The sequence below is a fragment of the Talpa europaea genome (genome assembly GCF_964194135.1).
Source record: "Talpa europaea genome assembly, chromosome: 4".
NCBI classification, from domain to species: Eukaryota; Metazoa; Chordata; class Mammalia; order Eulipotyphla; family Talpidae; genus Talpa; species Talpa europaea.
The window spans coordinates 51,897,436-51,919,801 of record NC_140070.1 but is presented as its reverse complement, the minus strand read 5'-3'; the positions used below and the strand labels follow the sequence as shown (position 1 = coordinate 51,919,801).

The following is a 22,366-nucleotide window of genomic DNA, read 5'->3' as shown; positions in this document are numbered from 1 at the left end:
TTCAAAAGTTCATCTTTTTGATATGAAAGCAAAAAGAGAAATGTTCAGAAAGTGGTCAATTTTTTCCACTTAAGAAAATAATAACCTAGGTATGACAGGTGAGAATTCAAGTTTATAACTAATAAATCACTGAAAAGACGTTTGGGCTGAGTCATGTATCATAAAGTCAGTAAATATGTGAATACATGCACAAGTCACTGAAATGGTCTCGAATCAACATTTTACTGGTCCATTTTGTCCCAAACTATTACCATTTGAATTTGATGTGATACTAATGTAAATGTCCACGTTATGTTTAACACTAAGTACTTGTCTGCAGTGGAAACCAAAATATTTTAAAGCTAAAAATACGTAAGAATGTTACAGAGAATTTCATTGGTTGTCAAAGACACTAATGCCAAATAATTACTTTTAAAATATTGTGCCTGATTCTTTCAAGAAAATGTGAAAATAATACTGAACCTTTCACTATTATTGTTGTTATTTTGCAATTTGTAGGAATTAAACAAAAGCGAGAAGGTAGAAATGTGTAACTGTCAATACTATCTTTGGATAGTTACAACATAGTAAGCAATCAGGGATGGTTTTGTTTAGAAGTATGGAAAAGTGCTCATGAAATAAACACTATACTCTGACTGCCACAAATCAACAAAATGCAACTGTGTCCTGTGGACATGGTAGAGAAAATGGCAATTTTGAGGAAGGAGTGCTTCTAAAGGCATTTCCTTGGAGACAGTCAAGTTTTTTTCCCCACATTACTAAAAAGACTGAGTAATGTGGTATGATTTATTCCTACAACCAAACTTCCACTTAGGCATAGTTACATGTTCCCAAACTATTTTCCTTCTGTCCACCATGCTGGTTTCACTATTCCATGGTCCACTGTAATCTTTTGGTCTTCCCTTTCTGTAGTACGGCAGCCAGATGTTGCTATCCATTAAGTAGGTAGACCACCAATTCATAGGTGGCCATCATAATGGCTGTGTTTGGAATTTGTCTCACCAGATGAGTTGTTAGACCACGGTAAAGAGACCCATAACCTTCTTCTTGAACAACCAAAGATAGTGTCTGAAATAAAGATCTGTATTTTGTGCCTTCTTCACGTAGTCTTGTTCTTACAACTTCTGTTTAGGAAAAAAATAAAGTCATTTTACTTAAACATTAGTTGTACCTTTATAACCCTCCAAAGCCTGAGCACATCCCACTAATGAGTCTGCAAGCATAAGCGTAACATAAATAAGGAATGACTTTTGTGTCACATATTGAAACCAGTCACATTAGAGTAACACCAAACATGTAAGACAGCCAAATAAAATCATGGATACCAATTATAAAATTTCATAGGTTCCTGAATGTTGTAAGATGGAAAGAAACAAAAGTTTCAGTTACATACAAGACAGAAATAAAAAGAACAGATGTAATAAAAAAAGGTGGAGTAGGAAACGAAATGGAGGTGATATCACAAATGAATACAAAATGATACAGTGAGAAAATAAGCAGAAAAGACTTTTTCAAGTGTATATAGTACAATGAGAAAATAGAATCACTAATTTATCCACAATGCACATACCAACATGAAATTTCATGTCAATAAACCTGAAATGTTTAAAATACTAGCTACCAGCTAAAGCCCCATTTGGGAAGCAAGTAAGCAAAAAAATTTAAAAGCTGAAAGAGATCTTAATTAAGATCCTTAAAGATTGTTGCTGATCCATTTTTTAATTCTTGAAAAAATGAGGAAATTGGGGCTAATGAAAGTACAGTTTTAATCAGTTGAGGACAGAGGCTAGGGCAAAAACTTTACTTCATACTATTCCTTTGTTCTTACCATTTCCATTTTTCAAAAATTTCAACATAATATACCTGATGAAAATGGCCTACAGTCATTGTCACAATGAATATAAATATTTGAAATCTTGTTTCCTGTCTTAAAAATCTGTGTTGTTTATAAACATTCTACTCCAAATATCTTGCTTAATAAACACTTTACCTCTTCTCTTAATAACATTTCACTTGAATAGACATGATACTTAAAACTCTCCAAAACTTTATTTCTCACTAAGCAGGTGGCCATCCTGGTCCTCCCATAAGAACCCAAACCATGTTGCTGATACTGCCCTCTTCTGACTTCTTTTAAGGTTAGAAAAGAGGTAAATTCACAGTTCAACTTGGCTAGAGTTAGTGAAACTTTCATTAAAGAGTTGGTAAAACTCATAAATTAAATTTTAGAGCAAATACTCATTTCTTAGCCTTGTTTTAATAAAATATACCAACAATCGAAGACTACATATAAAGAAAGATGAAAGAAAAAATAAAAAATTCTGTGTATTACAGATAATTTCTTAAGTGCTTTCCTTGACCATGACTAAAACAGGCTGATATTGCAAAATTCAAAGACAGATGAATTGTCTACTCATATTTATTTGTTGACATGAAATAGTAGCAAAAGGGTTGGTTTTGGGCATTACAGATTTCATTTCAAATCAGGGCTCCACCACCGAGTATGCTATGTGACTTTGAACAAATTACTTAAATTTGTTTCTCACTTAAGAAAGAGGACAAACATGGTTAAATGTTCTAGCATAAAATTAGCTTTAAACAGAGAAGTAATTTACAGGATATTTTATGTAGATTAGCAATAAACTATGTAACATAGCTAGTGTTATATCTACAGCCATATTTTTTTAAAAAAATAGTAACCTGCCCAAAGGATGGATACCTAGACTTTGACTAACTCCTGAATTGAAATCTGAATATTTATAGCTCATGATAAATTGTCACCAACCTAATATAGCATGTACTGATCTATTAAAACAGCCTTATAGCACTCATACAGATTTAATCCCATTATGATGGACTCCCAAGCACAGAATTTTGTTAACTGGAACTCAGTTATTTATAAATGCTCTAACAACTAAGTTATTGGTTGGGGTGGGGAAAAAAATTCTGAATTAATAGCCCATTACTCTAATAAACTAAGGTCCCCTTACCATGTGGATATGCTATAGTCGTGGCACAGGTTTTTGAGGTGGCAGCAGCTAGCATCATTCCCACAAAATCTGATGCTTCCTTTACAGACTCTTCATCACTTTCCATTGTTGAAGCAGTTTTATATTCCAGTAGTTTTTGCTTAATACTTTCATAAATAACAAAATGGATAACAGTCTCTGATATGCCAGCATATGAAGCAGACATGCCCCTATAAAATCCTCTAAGTCCATCTGTCTGATACACTCTACCAACACATTCAAAAGCTCCCATTCGCTTTTCCCCACGGTTCCTAAAAAGGAGAAACAGGAAAAGTCTTATTAAATTAACATAAACAAAGCAGTACAGGATTTTAAATAAGGCAAATAAAATACAGTAAAAATAATATTGCAATAAAAAATGACCCTCTAATTCATGAAGTTCATTTAAATGACCCTCTAATTCATTTAAAATTCAGAATTTTAAAATATTCATTTTAGATTTCCTGTTCTTTTGTTCCAAATTTGTCATTAGATGGGTAACATGTAAATACTTTGTAGTTTACTGGATACAAAATATACTACATTGACTCTTCAATTTTACATCTTCATTGAGTTTGTATTGTAGGGATAATTAATAAAATTCTTTAGTCCAAATACACTGCCATGTAGCTCAAGACAAAAGCAAAACACAAAAAACCCTTCATATTAAATCGAGTTTTAAACTGAATTTCCTTTGCATTTAATAACATATAAAAAGAATGAATGAGACACCAATGATGATAGTATGTCACAAACCAAGCAGTAGGAGTAATCTAATTTCATGCACCTGAGGAATTCTTCCCACCCCACTTGGTTTCTCCCAAACTATGATGGGGTGAATTTAATTTCCTATGATCCTCTTTTTTTTTTTTTTAATTTTTTTTTTATAGAGGCATGTTTTATTTATTTATTTGTTTGTTTGTTTGTTTTGTTTGTTTATACATGCACCAGGTACAGTCAGAAGCGCGGGAGGGTGAGAGAATTCACCAGAGCCAGAGCGGGGAGCAGAGCAGGCAGAAGGACCGAAGTACACTGCTGAGGGGAGCAGCGGGCGGCAGGAGAGGTCTGCGCGCCATGTGGGACCCTCCTCCGGTGGCCGGGGAGCAGCCGGGGATCGAACTGGCGCCGCAGAGGCCGCGGGCAGCTTCGCAACCCAGCACTCAACCGCTGCGCCACCGGGGAGGCCCTCCTATGATCCTCTGAAGGCAATATCCATATGTTTCAACTCAGTATCTTCCTAGTGAATACTGAATGAGGACCTCAACGGTTATTAAGCATTTATTGAGTGCTGTGCCCAGAAACATTCTTCAGTGCTACTTTAGACATACACACACGCACACACATATATTTATTTACACATATCATTTTGAATTTGGAAAAATATTTATATCTTACACTATCTTCCCCCCAGTAGGATCTTGCAGGGGTTAAAGACACAGCTTTACCAAGCTACAGGCAGCCACTGCAGCACAAGTTCAATCCTTGGCTGGCCAAGGAGCTAAGCCACATGGCGCAGCAGGCCTCTCTTGTCTTGCCTGTGGCTCCCCTCAGCAGTGTATTTCAGAAGATCTGCCTGTTCTACTCCCTGTCTCTGGTGACTCCTCTCACCCGCCACACCTCTGCCCACACCGCAGTTCTTATATGCATAAAATGAATCTTTTTAAAAAACCCTAAAACAAATGCAAAGTATTAAGCTATTATGATACATCAGATGGGATTATTTCTTTACCTTTTCACCATTCTCCACTCTAAAGGTCAACAGGTGGAGGTGGCAAGACTCTTAAACTGCACTGCTGTGGCCTCTCTCAGTTCCCAAAACATGCTAAAGGCCCTAAACTTAGGACTTACAAAGCCTGGACTGACTGTGTCTCTGCTTCAAGTGGGCTAATAAAAAAAAAATTCCTTGGGCCTCCCCGGTGGCTCAGCGGTTGAACGCTGGGTTGCGAAGCTGCCCGCAGCCTCGGCAGCGCCGGTTCGATCCCTAGCTCGCCAGGCAAGGGTCCCACATGGCACGCAGACCTCTCCTGCCGCCTGCTGCTACCCTCAGCAGTGTACTTCGTCACTCCGTCTGTTCTACTCTCCGCTCTGGCGAATTCTCTCACCCTCCCACGCCTCTGACTGTACCCAGTGCTTGTATAAATAAATAAATAAATAAATAAATCTTCAAAAAAAAAAAAAAAATCCTTTCCTGTTCCATTTAAAGTTAGTACCCACTCTGCTAGTACATCTATAATACCTAGCAGTGTCCGTTCATTAGAGATTTAGTGAATGAATATTGCTACCATAAAGTGATGAGAGGCAAGTTTACAAATATGAGGTAAATCCCATGCGAGAATTCTCTTTCCATAAGGTTACCTAATTTGACCAATGATTCTCAAAGATTCACTCTATATAAGTTGATTATGTGGGCTACTGCACTGTTGGGAGGCTGATTATAATCACCTATGTAGTGAAAGTATCATTTCTTGTGCTGTTAATATTCCTTTTTCTTTTTCTTCTTTAAACACACACATACTTCACATAATGCACCTTCTTTTCTGCCAATAATCATGTCATTTTTGCTTCTAATGGCAGACTCAAGTTTCAAAAACAAAACAAAAAAAAACCCAAATTCAGTAGCAAGTGTAAGAAGACTTAAGACACCTGGCACTGAATTTCACTGATAGAAATTTATAAAATAAAATTAGTTGGAAACAACTTTATTTTAATGAATCAACATACCTTGCATCAAGTTGTAACCGAGTCTTTATAAGCCAAATGGGATTGGTTGCTGTGATTGCAGTAAAACCTAAACAAACACGTTTAAAATGAACTCAAGTAAAAATTAAGAAAACACTATTAACTTTAAGGTTTAAGTTACATTAAAGAAAATGCATATAATATTTAAGCTATTAATTGATGTATGCTTTATACTTTTACTTTGCAAATTCATGACCATGAACATTTATATTTTATTTTCAATCTACATTCTCAAATTCTGACCATAACTAAATGAATTTTTTAAGACAAAATCTACTTATATAAATAGATAGATGTATATATTCAGAATATCTTCTGGGGTACCCTGACTTTCTAAGCTGAATTCAAAAACCCATTTCTAAGGACAAAATTAGAAATTTTATGTACTTTGGACTTTTGAGCATGCAAACTTAAACAGCTACTTGGGGGTCCAATCATCATCACAAATCACTATATTCAAAATGGATTCTTTATAAATATCAGCATTTACTCATATCTGACCATAAACTGATTGTGTATCAGAAAGAATTATTTGGCCTTATGAATACTTTACATAAATATACACTTGCTACTATTGTTAAAATAACAGTATCACATAGAAAATATTTGTTATAATTTATAGGACAGATCTGGTTTTTATTCATTTAAACACATACAAAAACTCGAAAGTTCAAAAAATTACAAATTGGAACTTCCCTCTCATTTTTATAGACACTGAAAAAACAAGGCAGTTCTAAGTTGACTTTGAAACCAAATGTAATGCACCATTAGTGCAAAAGGGTGGTCACCTAAGATGGCTCACTCCAGGCAGTAAATTAAGATCCCTGGAACAGTGTATTTCTAGGCTACTATAGTAATCCTATCTTTTACTACTACAGTAGTTCTATCTTTTACTTGCTATCATTCTGGCGTTAAGAAAAAATAGCAAATATCAAATGCAATCTTATTAATGGGAACTTGGGAAGACTGATTCATCTATCCAAAAATGGTTTTAACATAGCTTTCAAACTTCATAGAACTACTTACATTAAGCTAAGTTTATTCAACTGGTCTTTAAATTCAGTGAAAAGTTACACGCAGAAATGTGTAAAGATCTCAACTGTTTTATTATTTTCTATCAAATACTAGCAGGTCAAGCACATTGTTTTTAGAAAAGTGGAATGTAATTAGCACATTTACTATTATTAAAGACTTTCAGGAACAAAAAAATGCTCTGGTGTACTTAAGAATCTTTTTTTTTTTTTTTTTTTTAAAGTTAACAGTGCAGAAGCAATCATAGTCTTTCTTGGCTTTCAAAGTTAGTATGGGTATATTTACAAATGCAAAATTATTTACTAAACTGCTTACAAATAAAAATTTAGTTTCACAGTTCCTTCCCTTCTATGATGACAGATAATTAGCTAACTCAAATTTTACTGCCTTAATCCACTATTTTAAAACTATAGAAATAGCCAGATGTTTCACAAAGATGCTCAAATTATGTTTATAAACAAGATAAATGGAATAAAAATCTGGTTTGGTAACTCCTGTAATAGTTCTATAATGGTTACATAGTCAACTTCTCTTAAATGCTTTTAACACTATACACATACATCTAAAACTGAAATGGGAACAACAATTTGTAAGCATCAGTCAGTATTAAAATAATAAAAATTTAAGGTTTGGGGCAGGTTACCAGGAACATTTTAAATAAAAGATTCTTTCCATGTATATATTCTTGGTTAAAGGAAAGAGAATAAAAATACAAATCGATCAGACCAGTTTAGATATTTTGTTTGGAAAAGATTTTTCTTGCACACATGGCATAATTGAGAATAAAGTTATGTATTTTTTCTTCTTTAAAATATGGTTTTTCTACATGAAGAAAATCACACTAAAGATATTCAAATTATAAAGTAAGTATGCACCATATATCAGTATTTTTGTCATATCTCTAATGAGTCTTATTTTTAAGCTTATTTGCATTAGCTAAATATCTGTACAGAAATATTAGGGGTTTAGTAGTCAAAAGTCACTTAGCAGCACAAATGAACAAATTATTCTGCATTATTCACAATGGTTCTTTATTAATCATTCTCTGAAAATTTTAATTTGAGAAAAAATATTTGCGTTTTATTGTATTTTGAAAACCTAAAACTGGGAATCCTTATATAAAACTTAAAAAAACTTATCTAGGTAAAACTCTCATTCAATCTATTACATTTTTATTTAAAAGGTGAGCAAAGTTTTCTTTTAAAATAAAAATTCTATTTCTAAAAAGATAAACTTAGTACCCAACCTTAATACTTTTCCAAGTCACAAAATTCCTCAATTAGAGGCTGAAAAAAAACTTCATACATATAATACAGTATTTATAACTGCTACTAGGAACAAACTTTTAAAGTACCAATAAACTAAATTATACTTTATACATATTAATAAATAACAACAGGAAGCAAACAGGTATTGCTCACTTAACTAAGATTCATTTCCAGACATAAATTAACCTATGGAACAGGACACATTAAAATTTAGGTAAGTGAGAGAACATTCTTACTTATTGCTATAGAAGTGCTATAATCAGTAACTTGCATTTACTATAATTATTTTGGTCTCCCAATAAAAAGCTAGCTCTTAATAAAGATGCTAATCTAACTGCCAGCAAATCATTATGTTAAATAATCAAGGCATAATCAATCCATGGGTTTTTAGCTATTGGTTCTTTACCAGTTAAAACTATTAGTTCCTGAGTTTTATGCTATTTCTCTTTTAAGCAAAGATATTCAAACTAAGTAGACATTATTAGGCTTATTAAATCTGGAAATCTATTAATTCAAGAAATGAAACTAATGGGAAGAAACAAATTTGTGATTTAGAATTATATAGAATAAGGCAACTTGAAGTTGACAAATAGCCAAAACTAAACACACCTTTCTACTACTTCTAAGACTAACATACTTATGAGACAAAGATATTGGGAATTCTAAATCCCTCAGATTTAGAAATTTCCTATTACTTTTAATTGTTGCATTTAAATTTTGTGAATTTTGATAATATGCTAACTCATTCTAATGTTCTGAACATCCAGTTAAATATTAAAACTGACATAGAGGTATATGAAGGTCTTTTTGTAGGTCAAGAAGAATTAATATAGCCCCACAGGCAGTTAGAGCAAAGTGACCATACTGTTAGTGTGGTTAGTATTTTATTAGAAAGTTTTCAAACACTTTTAAAATGCAATTTTTAAAGTTTTACTTCATCTAAGACTCCACTTGAAAATGTAAACCAATTAGAAACAACATTAACAGAAATCTTGTCTAAAGAAAACTTGCTGAAAATGTCCATTTCATTAAGTGAGTGATACCTGTATTAATGCATTTTTCAGAACTTTTTACTTCAATTAACTTCTGAAAGAACAAAGCTCACCTAGCCTTCTAAGAGAAATGTATTAAGCCACCCCCCAAAACTCCCACACACCTAATTAAAACTAAAACATCTAAGATCCTGTATATTATTATCCTGCATTTATTTGGAAAGTAATGGTAAGGCATTAAGATCAATGTTTTTGCAGGAGAGCAGAAAGTCAAGTATTAACATAATGGGAAGCACTGTAATAGATTTTTAAAATGTTATGCTGAGTAAAAAGCACTACTATTCTTTTCTAAAGGTCACAGGATGGTCTGTTATAATTTACAACTATGTATATAAAAAACTGTTGTCAAATTCTTTGGAGGTCAGGGCTATATGGCCTAATGGAATCCCAGGCTTTTATTATACAATGACTGAAGAGTTACCCCAGTCTTCCTTCTAGAAGGAATATTATGAAGGGATCAAAATTAAAGTTTTATAAAATACTCAATGCACACACAAATTCAGGAAATAAGAGCTCATTTCCCGCCTTTTATTAATTCCATATCTATTATAAATTCCCAGGGTGTGTTCTTATACTAGAGGCTGCAAGAGATGCTCAGATCAGTACTCACGAGGTTTAAGTTAGTCCATATTTCTACAGGAAGTGACCTGCGGATGGGGAGCATGAGATGACACGATCTCACTCTTTTCTCGGGAGAAATGTACAGTAAATGCCTAAAATAGACACAGGCTTTTCTGTATCATAACAACAAGCAGTGACCTCATCAGAAACATGTGTACAAAATGAATCCCATTGGAAGGATTTGAGAAATATTTACTGTGAGATCTAACTTTTTTGAAAATTTTAAGTTAAAAAAGAAAAAGAAATATCAGAATGGGCCTTAAATTTTTTTAAAAAATGCACCGAGTACTGAAAATTCTGCCACCTGCAGCAGTTTCAGAGTCCACATACTTACCTAAAAGAAGACCATTTACTTTAAAGAAAAAATGCTAACCTTGTCAAAGGGTAATCTAAGAAAATATTTAGAGGGGATAATCATATCCCATTATTCTTCCATTATTATCTATGGCAATCAGAGTTGAAATACCAATGTTCTAGTTAATAATAAGCTTATTTAGTAAATCTTTACCCCAAAAACACCCTATTCAAGTAACTTCATTTTATAACTATAATTACTTTTATAAAATAAAGTATATGTCACTACAATAGTACCTTTCACCTTTTGCACTATTGCCAGTAATATTGCACATCCATTTTTATGGAATATTTTGGATTATTTTCTACTTAATTTCTTGTGTTCTACAAAACAAAAAACAGGAAGAATGTTTACACACAAACACACAAAACATCTATCAAACCAGCCATTGGGCTGAACGAACGGCCATGGACAAATAAATATTCTAAAAAATATTTTATATTTCTAAGACAAAATTTCTATTATATGAGTAAAATTGTAACCATTAATAGTAAACTGAGTCACATAGAAAAATATATCTTGAAAAATGACAATGAGTGCTAATAAGCAAATAAAACCCAGTAGGTCTATAGTAGATTCTAAATAATTACAATATATTTTAAAAACTGAGCAATTACTTTGAATATCTAATCCAATAAAAATTCATTTCCTTAAAATCTGTAATGTTATATACATAAGTATACACATTCCAGATAAAAACTTTTGAAAATTGCAAATTAGTATAAAGAAAAAGGAAATGTAATACTATTTTTTTGTACACACATTTGTGTCTAAGTGTATACAGAGGGACATGCAAGTTCATTTAAACAAAAACACAAATACTATCAAAAAACCAAATATCCTCAACTGCTAAGAAACACTTAGTGTGACAAAGGTGATGTAGAGAAAAAGTAAAAAGTAGGTAAACCAGAGTCAACTATACTTAGTTTCATTAAGCATATCCTTAAAACTACACAAATTTTTCAATGTAAAATTTATAGTTCAACTTTAGATTTATAAAGTCTCCCTTGAAACACTGAAACAAAAAAAAAAGACCCACTTTAAATAAACAGCCCTTTTGATAAAAAGTGTCATTAACACTTAAGTTATTATATAGATAAAATGTGAACTACAGCTGAATTCGGAGGTTATTAGAAATAAAAATTATGTACCAGGTGCATTATTAATATGTGTGCAATTGGTGTGAAAAAATCTTGTAGGCAAAATCTTTGATGGTCTATTTTAGTGCATTTTTAAATACTAAAGTGACAAGGTTAGCATTTTTTTTTTGAATAGCCAGTCTAAAAAAAATGATTTTTCACATAACTGCCTCTAAGCACTTTGACCCCCAACTCATATTTAGAAGACTTCCACAAATGAATCTGAAGAAAAACAGCACAATCTGGTCTAGATTATTTCAAGAATGAAGGGGCAAAAAAGCTACCTTAATGAGTCTGCACAGAGTCCCATGCAGTTTTACCAATCAAGGAGTTATATATGAAAACTGCAAAGCTAAATATTAATGTTCTTGAATAGTGCCAACAAAGCTCTAAAAGCACAGTTCTCAGAAAAATGTGACTGCAACAAATGGAAGAAGTCTTTTCAAATTGTAAGTGTAAAGTACAATAATCTCTAAACAAGGGTTCGATTTTCAAAAATTCAAGGAACTTAAATTGGAAATAATATCAATGTATAGATAAAAAAGTTAACATTTGTACACATTTGAGGAAAAAAGTGCAAATGACAATTTCACTGAAATTCTTTGTAATGTGATACAAATATAGTAATAAATTCTGCTGACAGTCTAATAAAAAAGTTCCAATGGGAATTAAAATATTCTGAAATCCTAAATTAATAATACTGAATATATAACAATAACCCTCAATTTAAAACCCTCACCTACTTTCTTGATTTCAATTCTTTTAAAAATGATTAACATTTCTTTACAATTTTGGGGGGCTAAAAATCAAAATCAAACACCACTGGTATTCTAGAAATACATTCATAAAGAACCTAGTACAAGTGGTTATATAGTTTGTCATTGTCCACCAACTTTTACCTTATACCCACTCAAATTTGCAGAGGGAAAATCATATCTATCCGTATTCAACATCTGTAAAAAGTACATTGAAAAATAAATCTAGTTGTAACTACATAATCTCTATAGTATTAAAGAACTAATTCTAAAAATCCACATCTATGTTAACCAACTTACTTACTCATTCTAAGGATAAAGTAAAGGAGGTTCATCTAAATCACCTAGCTAGCTTCCCAACATTTTTCCTCATTGGTGAATAAGAATACGTCACCACCTTGACCTTTGAAGTTGTACCTCCTACCCTTAAAACTTCAACGAGTCATTCAACATTTACTAAATATAAAGGCCTTGAAAATTTTCAAGTAATATATATGCTAGATTTACCATATGGCTATTGATGTTTCAGAAATTATTTCAAACTTGTACTTTGTTGAATATGTGGTTCAAATTGATCCAATTTACTTCTAAACAGAAAATGGTTAACAGTTTTAAGAAACTCATTATTAAGTATATAACTGACACTCAATTGATCAACAGTTGATAAAGTAGCTATAATTTGCTTTATAAAGTCATAGCATAATCTGGGAGTGTGAGGTATGGTTAAATATGCAACACATCTCAATAAACCATTGAGAATTTCTAAGGAGAGCCAAAGGTCATGGCTTTGTCTAACATGCAAGGCAGCAAATGATTCCAGAACCAATTTTCCAGTTTATCATCTTTAAGGGAATGAAATCAGAGGTAGAGGGATAGCTATTTTAATTCACAATCATACATATTCATCAACAATGATAGAAGAGTTCTTGGAAAACATTTCTATAGCAAGCATGTACACATAGCCAGTGCCTAAATTTTGACTGCTATTTAGTGTGATTTGTGGATATGCTAAACATATTTTTCAAAATACATGTATTTCAGTAACTGAGTTATCAGTTAACACATCACGCACAAAAATTTCAGCATTTGAGCACAGGACAAAATGAATACTTTACCAAGAACTGCTGGCACATTTCAGACAGAAGCCAAAACATGCAGCAAAAAGGGAAAAGGCACTAACAGAAATTGAGGAGAGAAAAATAAATTATAGCTCCATAACTTATTTATAGTGTAAATAAGACTGTATTCTTAAATCTGTTAAAAGTCATCAGTCAATATTCAGTGGTCTACACAGTGTATATACCTGCATGTTATCACTTACACTTTTACTTATAAAAAAGTCAACTGACAACAGATTTTACATATGCATTCTAATAAAATTTATTATATACTACTAAGTGTAAAAATCATGTTTGAGGATGCTAATCAATGAAAAGCCCATTAATCACCTTAATTTTTCAATGTAAATTCATCATAATTCACTATTAAGTCTCTAGGTTTTGGGAAAATTTTTTATTTTTTTAATACTATATATTCATACCTGCCATTGCAGCTGAAATCATGTGTACCTGGGTAGAATCAGCATCAAATACACCATTCAACTTTTCCTTGCAGTTTGAATAAGCAGCAAAATATATTGCTCTAAAATAAATATTTAAATTTTATCAATAAGCATGTTGCTTAATTCACAAGATTTGAATGACATGTAAATTGATCTTTATAATTATCGAGTAAAGAAAACTCAAAACACAAAGTCTTAGCCACAGTCATGTAATAACATCAGGTCAATTTACACTCTTTTCCCATAAAGAAACTGAAGTACCCTATCCATTGACTCATTAAGGAAAAAAACCCACAACTCAAATGTGAAGTTGCTAGCATCTTAAACAGAGTACCCCTAGCACCTCAACAGCAACTAACTGACTGAAACCAAGTATTAGAAACAGATTTTAATGGCTGGAAAGCCTATGAATAAGATTGGAAGGCTTGTATAATGCCAAGGTCAAATTAAATACACTTAGCTTATGGTATGAATACTTAAAACTGGTGCGAAGAGGAAGGTAGAAATGACTGTACTGATTAAAGTATATATTAAAACAATTTGAGACTGCGGTATATTTTAACTTATACACAGTAGTTCATGCTATCCTTAAAAAGACAACTCCAAAAGAAACCAGTCCCATCAGATCAGATCATATTTACTAGTATTTATAAACATTCCATTAAGTCTAAAATTTCCCTATTAATTTATTAACTATGACTTCATGTATCCCAATTACCTCCTCATTATTTAGCTTTCCAGCACTGAATTACCTGTTTGCTTTATCAAACATCCTGTCAATTCCCAATAATCTTGATTATCTGATCAGTAAAGGGCAAATAAGTACAGACAAGAATCTTACTGTTGTGCTTTTTATGATGTGCTCATGAAAAAAGGAAAGAATGTAATTTAAAATGCAACAATTTTATGGAAAGAAAAAAAAATAGGATATATTTAATGATGCTAAACTGCCAGAGGAATAACTACATTCCTAGAAATAAGAAAAAAGAAGCCATTCTAATGAGAAAATGAGAAATACAGGCAATTCACAGAAGATATACAAATAACAGTAAGACAGAGAGAATGACTACAGCAAAAATTGAAAAGTAAAAATCATGTTTAATCTACTTGGCTAGTATTAAAAGATATGGATAAAAGTCAATGTTGGTAATATGTGAATAAAGAGCAACTAACTCACAATTTGAGAACAAAAATATGAGATGCCTTTTCACAAAGAACTTGAGCAATATTCATGAGAGTTTCAAATGTGCCTATGCCCTTTTACCCAGAAATTATGGTTAACTATCCTAAAAAATGTATCTATGTAAATAAAGTTAAATGTACAGCCATGTTCATAAAACCATTACTTTTAACAGCAAAAATCTGGAGATAATTGAAAGGCACGCCAATAAGGCAATGCTTACTAATAATGGGGTGGTCATACTGTATAATTTTATTTTTTATTTTTTAATCTGTTTTTTAAACAAAGATTTATTTATTTATATACAAGAGCTGGGGTACAGGCCAGAGGCGCAGGAGGGTGAGAGTATTCACCAGAGACAGAGTGGGGAGCAGAACAGGCAGACTGACTGAAATACACTGCTGAGGGGAGCAGCGGGCAAGTCAGGAGAGGTCTGCCATGCCATGTAGGTTTCTCGCTGGCTGGCAGGGATCGAACCAGCACTGCAGAGGCTGCAGACAGCTTCCCAGTGCTGCACTCATGCACTCAACCTGCTGCTCCACAGGGGAAGCCCATATACTGCATAATTTTAAATAAAATCACAGATTTTCAAGGAAAAAATCTTCAAGAACTGGTAAAATAAGTAATATGATTCAATTTCTGTAAATGATAGTAACAAATGTTTTTAAGGGCATAAGCCATAAAAATTAATGGAAATTAACACACCAAACTATTTATGTTAATGGTAGTCTATATGGAGAGAAAAGCGTGTTGGAAGGTGCATGAGAGATGATGTGTAAAAGGTGGAATTCAAACTATGCTAAACATTTCCTTTAGTTTTTACAATGGGGATGGAATTTTGGGTAACCTTTTAAAAAGAAAGAAAAAGGCCCATAAAAAGTTGAAACCCAATAAACAATGAGACAAAGCTCTCGTATATGGTTTGAATGCAGAGAGTTGGGTATGCATTTTCACTCTGAATGTGAATTGTACACAGAGGCCTTGCATGGAAGAAGTCAAAAGATAAAGTAATATGAGAAAAGTTAACAAATTATTACATCAAGTTCTTTTGGCTTCTTGGTAGAGAATGAAACTATGCTATTTATTTGGCTTGTTCCATAAACCAAATATAAGCCAAAAATTAGGCATAGTTCTACAGATTCAGGTCTTCACTTTCTTACTTTCTCACTTAGCCCCTTTCTCTTTACCTTTTGAACTTGATATAATCTGCACATTCTCTCAGAAGTTTACTGACACCTGTTATACCACAGTGCATTATCCTTACCACCTTGACTTCTCTTTAGCTTGACACAAGAAAGACTGCCACGAGTTTGCTAAATTTATTGTTTGTTTGTTTTTTACCTGGAAGGGGCCACCCCCACTAAATTGGGGCCTAATCCTCTAAACAAGGAGCGAGGTCCTTCTTTTTCCAAGATCATCCTGAAAAGGAAAAAAATATTGTTTATAAAGGAACGGCCTTCAAAGTCTGGTACTTCATTTGTACCAAACCTAGACAGTGTAAGCTTCATACATGTTATGCTGCTCTACTCAGTTTTCCTTACTTAGGAAAATCTGTTTTTCTTGATACAGGATAAAATTACTGTCACCTGACAATAAATTTCCTTATCACAATAAAAAGAACTCCACTCAGATTCTTGCCTAAAAATTTAAAAAAACATAATACTAAGTTCTACATTTATTTTCATATGGTCATTCTACTCTTTAATTACTTCCATTTTATTATCTTTACCAGTAAATTCAATTCCCAGCCAGAAACATGGTTCCTTTCTAGTATCTGAAGGCCTTTTCTCAATGTTAGTCTTTTGGTACTGCAGCATTATCTCATCCAACCACATCAGTGAAGTGCTGTGGGAAAAACCTGTTATTCTAACATTGTTTAGGGGCACTAAAATAGTTGGCCTGTTACTATTTCTCTCCTTCTACCTTGTTAACTAGACTAAGCAGAATAGCTATAAAAGAGAGGGTGAAGAAATTTATTGTCCAATTATGGAAAAAAGATTTTACTGACACAAGTAATTACCAGACCATACTACTAAGCAAATACTATGTAAGTTAGACACATATGGCCAACAAAGAAAGGCACAGAAGCATGTCTAAGTAATGGAAGGCTCTTCTGATGGTAGGCCTTCCAATGTTTTGGAGTTCAGGAGAAACAGCGGTTCAGTAAGAGTAGATATTTTAATGCAGCGTTAACAAATTAGAACAATGGTTTTCATACATCTATATGTTTAAGATTAATCTCTTGAAAAGCAATTGAGCAGAATGGCTAATTAAAGTCCCAAGTTGTGGCGTCAGACTTCTCAGTTACTAGGCCCAGTCTGGTTATTGACTAGCTGTGAGAACAAAAAAATATTGACTTTTCTTTTACCCTTATTTTCACCAGCAGTTTTTCACTAGAAAAAAAAAAGTACTTTTTTTGTTACTGTGAAAATTAAATAACTTTGTATATATTAAGAGCTTGAAAGAACCTGACATACAAGTCAGCACTTGACATATCTTAATGTCACTATTATCTTTACTACTAGAACTTTTGTTTACAATGTAGATTTCTCTGATTCTATCTTCAAAGTATTCTGATCCCATAAGTACAGGACAATGCTCAGCAGTAACAGATTATACAGAAACAAGTAAAGAATGACAAATTGTCAAGTACATTTTGAAGACCCAGTGATGATTAACCATTTCTATATCATAAATCATTTTAAGAAATTAAAGAAGGTAAGTGTTCTTAAAAAAAAAAGAAAGACATTTGTAACATCTCACTATTTTGTATACAATTTCATCTGATTTATAGACCACTACTGGTTCATCCACGAGCCCCCTGAATGACAGTAAGAGCCCGAGGGGAAGTCCTGAAGTTCCTATATAAGAAGCCATGATATACTTCATGCCCTCTAAGGATGTCTAGAATCAAAAAGACAGACATAGTAACAGGGGTTGGCAAGAATGTGCAGAAACTGAACATCTCATTCATTGTTGAGAATGTCAGCCTCTCTGGAAAACAGTCTGGTAGTTCTTCAGAAATGTTAAACACAGTTACCTTGTGACTCAGCAATTACACGGCCCATATATCCTCAAGAGAAATGTCATATATCCCTACAGGAACATTATTCATAAAAACCAAGAAGTGGAAACAATCCAAATATCCATTAACCCCAGTGAGTGGATAAGTAAAATGTAGTGTTAACTCTGGCAATAAAAAGATTACAACATGGATGGACCTTGAAAACAGTATGCTAAGAGAAAGAAACAAGACACAAAAGACCACATACTGCACAATTCCACTTACATAAAATGTCTAGAATAGGCAAATCTATAGTGACAGAAAGTAGACTAGTAGTTGCCTAGCGCTGAGGGGAGGGAGAAAGGAAGGGAGAGAATGAGTGATCAATAATGGGCAGAATTCTTTTTGTGGGGATGGTGAAAAAGTTCTGTATTTAGAAAGTGATAGTTACACAATTCTATGAATTTAACAGGAACAAATGAGTGAGTGAAAGTTATGGCATGTGGATTATCAAAATAAAGATGTTGGGAAAAACAAAACAAAACAAAACAGCAGCCATGAAACAGTTCCTGAATGGGGACACAATGGAAACAAGAGTGAGAGGACAGTCAGATGAGAATGCAGACTTTAAAGTCACCTGTATATTGATGACAGTTGAAATGCATTAGGGTGACTCATACATGAGAGCCTGAAAAACTAAGAAATTAAAATGAATCCAGAGGGATTCCTATAGTTCCTGTAAGAAAAGTCAGAGAAGACAAAAAACAATGAAAAATAGAAAGAAAAAAAAAATAGTACTGTCACAAGTCTAAGGAAGAATTTTATGGAGAGGTAATCAGTAATGTCGAAATCATGATATAAAGGCACTCTATCATTATTCAGAAGTATTCCTCTCTATCCATGGCATTTTATTCTATTCATGTACTCTGGAAGTTTGAAAAAAGAAAAGACTGATGAAATCTTTTGTTAGTGAAAGTAAACACACAGTATGCGTTTATTTGCTACAAAATAAACACTACCGAACTAAGTTCAAATAGATTATGTCCCAAGTGAGCTGATAAGGCAGACACACAAGGCATTCAGTTACATACCTAGGTTTAAACATGTAAAAACAAATTGCAATAGGTCTGAAATGTCACACCAAATTTAATATAATGAAATGTGGTAAAATAGAAAAACAAATCTTTTTCAAATGGTCAAGATATTTCAAACAAAAAACAAATCACAGTTTAAAATATGCAGAATTCTACTTTAAAACTTAGTTATGTTTAGGTCATAGAAAAATCAGACTGCCATTAATAGAATGTACTTAACTTGTATGAGCACTTGGTAAATTAAACATATATTCAAGAGTCAGCATTTATCACCACAGTACAAAAATAAATGAATAATCCAGAAAATAAAATACCTATAATAGCTTTATAAAAGAAATCCATCAATGTAGAAAAACAGTCCAAATACAATTTGGAAATAACATTTTATATTATCTAACTATTCCTCTACATTAGGGGTTATCATTTCTAATGAATATAACACAGAGAAACTGTCATTAAGTTTGTAAAGAACCTCTTAATAAGTGGCAGAATGTAAATAAACAAATATAGGCATCATTAAAGCAAGCAGACTAAAAAAGAACCATGAATACTGTGCTCTCACTTTAAGCAATGGAGTGGTCCAGGAGACATCACTCGGTTGACACTGGCTCCAGCCACGGTGTTGAGCTGAACTTCAGAGATATAAAGCGTCACAGAAGATGACTGTAGCCGTGTTTTTACAACTTCCAGTGGACATGTCAGAATAGCTCCCACTGTACCACCACATCTACAAAAAAACAAAGAGAACAAAACTTATCCACTTAAATTACCAATTAGTACACATACATAAAACTGTAAAATGAGAAAACAACTAGGTTTTTTGGGACAACAAACTACATGTTCAAGAATTCTTACTTTAGAGGACTAAGTGATTTTTTCATTTACTGGACTGCATTCAGACATCTTTAGTAGCTAAAAAGAACTAAGTTTAGTATCTACCTAGCAAGAATATAATCAGCTAAAGACGACTCCAAATAGGAGGTGTTGTTACTAGAATTTACTGATAAGACATACTGCAGTTTTAAATATTGTTTTAAGGATTTATTTGTGATCCTTACCCAGATATTATTATGGTCCCATTAAAACCAAGATCATCGTTTAAGTCCTATCCTTTCTCTCAAACTCCTATCATTTTTCAAAACTTCAAAAATGATGTTTGCAACAGTTAGAAATAAATCACTAATGGATACTAATTCATATTTCTATTTTAATATCCGAATACTCAGAATGTTTCAGATACAAAAAAATGACATTTAAGTCTAACAATTAATATCTGTTACTTATATGTGATCTGTGCAAAGCAGATAGACTAAAAGAATCAAATTTAGGGCCTCCCTGGTGGCACAGGTGGTTGAACATTGCACTGTGAAGCTGTCCGCAGCCTCTGCAGCGCGGGTTCGAACCTGGTCAGCCGGCGAGAATCCCACATGGCGAAGCAGACCTCTCCTTTCTTGTCTGCTGCTCCCCTCAGCAGTGTATTTCATTAGTCTGCCTGTTCTGTTCCCCACTCTGGCTCTGGTGAATCCTCTCACCCTCCTGCGCATCTGGCCTGTACCCCGGTTCTTATATAAATAAATCTTTTTTAAAAAAGTCTTAAAATATATAAATAAAAGGATCAAATTTAAATACAAAACCTGATGAGCAACAACAAAATTAATTCTTTTTTAAAAAAGATTTATGCATACAAGAACTGGGGTACAGAATAGGGGTGCAGGGGAGTAAGGGGATTCACCAGAGACAGGATGGGAAGAACAGGCAGATCTACTGAAACACTGCTGAGGGGAGCAGCGGGAGAGATAGGACAAGTCTGCTGCGCCATGTGGGTTAGGTCCCTACCCAGGGATTGAACTCATGCTGCAGTGGCTGCAGGACAGTTTCATAGTTCTGAGACTTAACCCCTTGAGCCACCAGGGTGACCCCTAAAATTGAATTCTTAACAAATGACATCATCTAATCATTTTAAAGGTATATAAGAGAGAAACTGAGTAATTATTATTTATAAATACAACAATGGGAAAAGTTTTCTTTAAAGCAGACTAAGTCAGAGGTAACATTTTAGGACCCCAAAATGGATATCAGAGGAAGAAAAAAAAATGCAGCCCATCACAAAATATATCAAATAAGTCTACCACCAAAATTTAGAAAAGCTATTTGGTAAAATATATAAGGAAAACAAGAATGGCAACAATATCACTCCAAATAAAATTTAAGTCATCATTAAAGAAGACAAAACATTAAACAAGATAGTATTTGATATCAACAAAATAAAATTGAAACAAACTTTCTTTACACAATAAAGAGTGAAAAATTTATACAACAAGTTAAAAAATGCATCATGGAATTAAATGAAAAACATGAAAACTAGAACTTCTAGAAAGAAACAGGACAAAAATCTTTTTAACTTTGGGTTAGGCCAAAAAAATCCCCAAAATCTAAAATAGACCCCCAAACCAAGCTGCACTATGGCAAGCCTTTATAATACTGGAGACAAAGATCTCATCTACTTCCAGAAAGAATAAAAGATAATTGTAAAAAAAAAGTGAGAATATCATCAAACTTCTTGATAATTGCAGGTAACTTACTCTAGAATTCTGCAGCAAACCAAACTAAATACAGTTACAAAGAAATATTCCAGAAATTTCCAACCTATATCTTTTCTTAAACAACTACTAAAAGATATGTACCACAAGTTAGTAGACTGAAAAAAGACGGACTATACAAAATCACTATGTTATACACCTAAAATTAATATAACTGTTTATGTCAACTATATTTTAAGGTGGGGAGGGGGGCGGGGGAGGGTGGAAATAAATGCAGGGACAGACTAATCCAGGAGAGAAAGGAGTCTCATCATGGTAGTAAAATGTCAGGCTTAGAAAATAAGAGTGTACAGAGAATTAGGATGACAGAGAGTTCTGAGGGGTGAAGAACTCCAGGAAAGGGCCAACCTGGTGGCCTATGGGTTAAATCTCAGTACTATCACCACTGCAGCATGAGTTTAATCCCTGGCCAGGGAGTTAACCCAGATAAGGTGCAGCAGAACTCTCCTGTCTTGCCCACTGCTCCCTTTAGGAGAGTATTTCAGTACATCTGCCTGTTCTGCTCCCCACTCTGTCTCTAACCCCCGCACCTCTGGCCTATACTCCAGTTCTTGTATGCATAAATAAATGTCTTTTTTTAAAAAAGTGAAATAATACAAAGGTAGAAACCTTAAAAAAAATAAAATAAACCTCCAGGAAAAAAATACCAATAAATATATTTTGCTACATAAAAATATTCAATTATAAGTATTAATGTAAACTAAGCAAGTGTTTATAGGCACTTATTAATTTCAGGGGGAAAAGGATGCTATTCAATAAAGAAAAGGTCAATGTAATATAACCTAGCTATACCATGCACAATAAAGTAGGCACTGACCATTGGCTTAACAAAATATAACTGCGACATTGAGAGAATGGAAAGATGAGGGAAATAAGGAGTGGTATAAAGAACTAAATCCTCATTTACCAGAACAGAAAGTATGAAGGAAAACCCCAAATGAAATAGCTAAAACAGGAA

At 33.3% G+C, this 22,366-nt stretch overlaps 1 protein-coding gene across 2 annotated transcripts in view; it reads right to left on the bottom strand.

Annotated features, from left to right (window-relative positions):
- Positions 1-930: 930 nt before the first annotated feature.
- SLC25A36 (solute carrier family 25 member 36) overlaps positions 931-22,366 on the bottom strand; it is a gene marked incomplete at both ends in the record, with an annotated part of 32,329 nt that continues 10,893 nt past the window's right edge. The window contains 6 exons of one of the 2 annotated variants that reach the window (XM_084231890.1): positions 931-1,124; positions 2,991-3,280; positions 5,730-5,796; positions 13,510-13,610; positions 16,052-16,129; positions 19,371-19,535. In XM_084231890.1, coding sequence (XP_084088016.1) covers positions 931-1,124; positions 2,991-3,280; positions 5,730-5,796; positions 13,510-13,610; positions 16,052-16,129; positions 19,371-19,535 — 895 coding nt within the window. The remainder of the gene's footprint in view (positions 1,125-2,990; positions 3,281-5,729; positions 5,797-13,509; positions 13,611-16,051; positions 16,130-19,370; positions 19,536-22,366) is intronic. The other variant, XM_084231891.1, reaches the window with a different exon arrangement.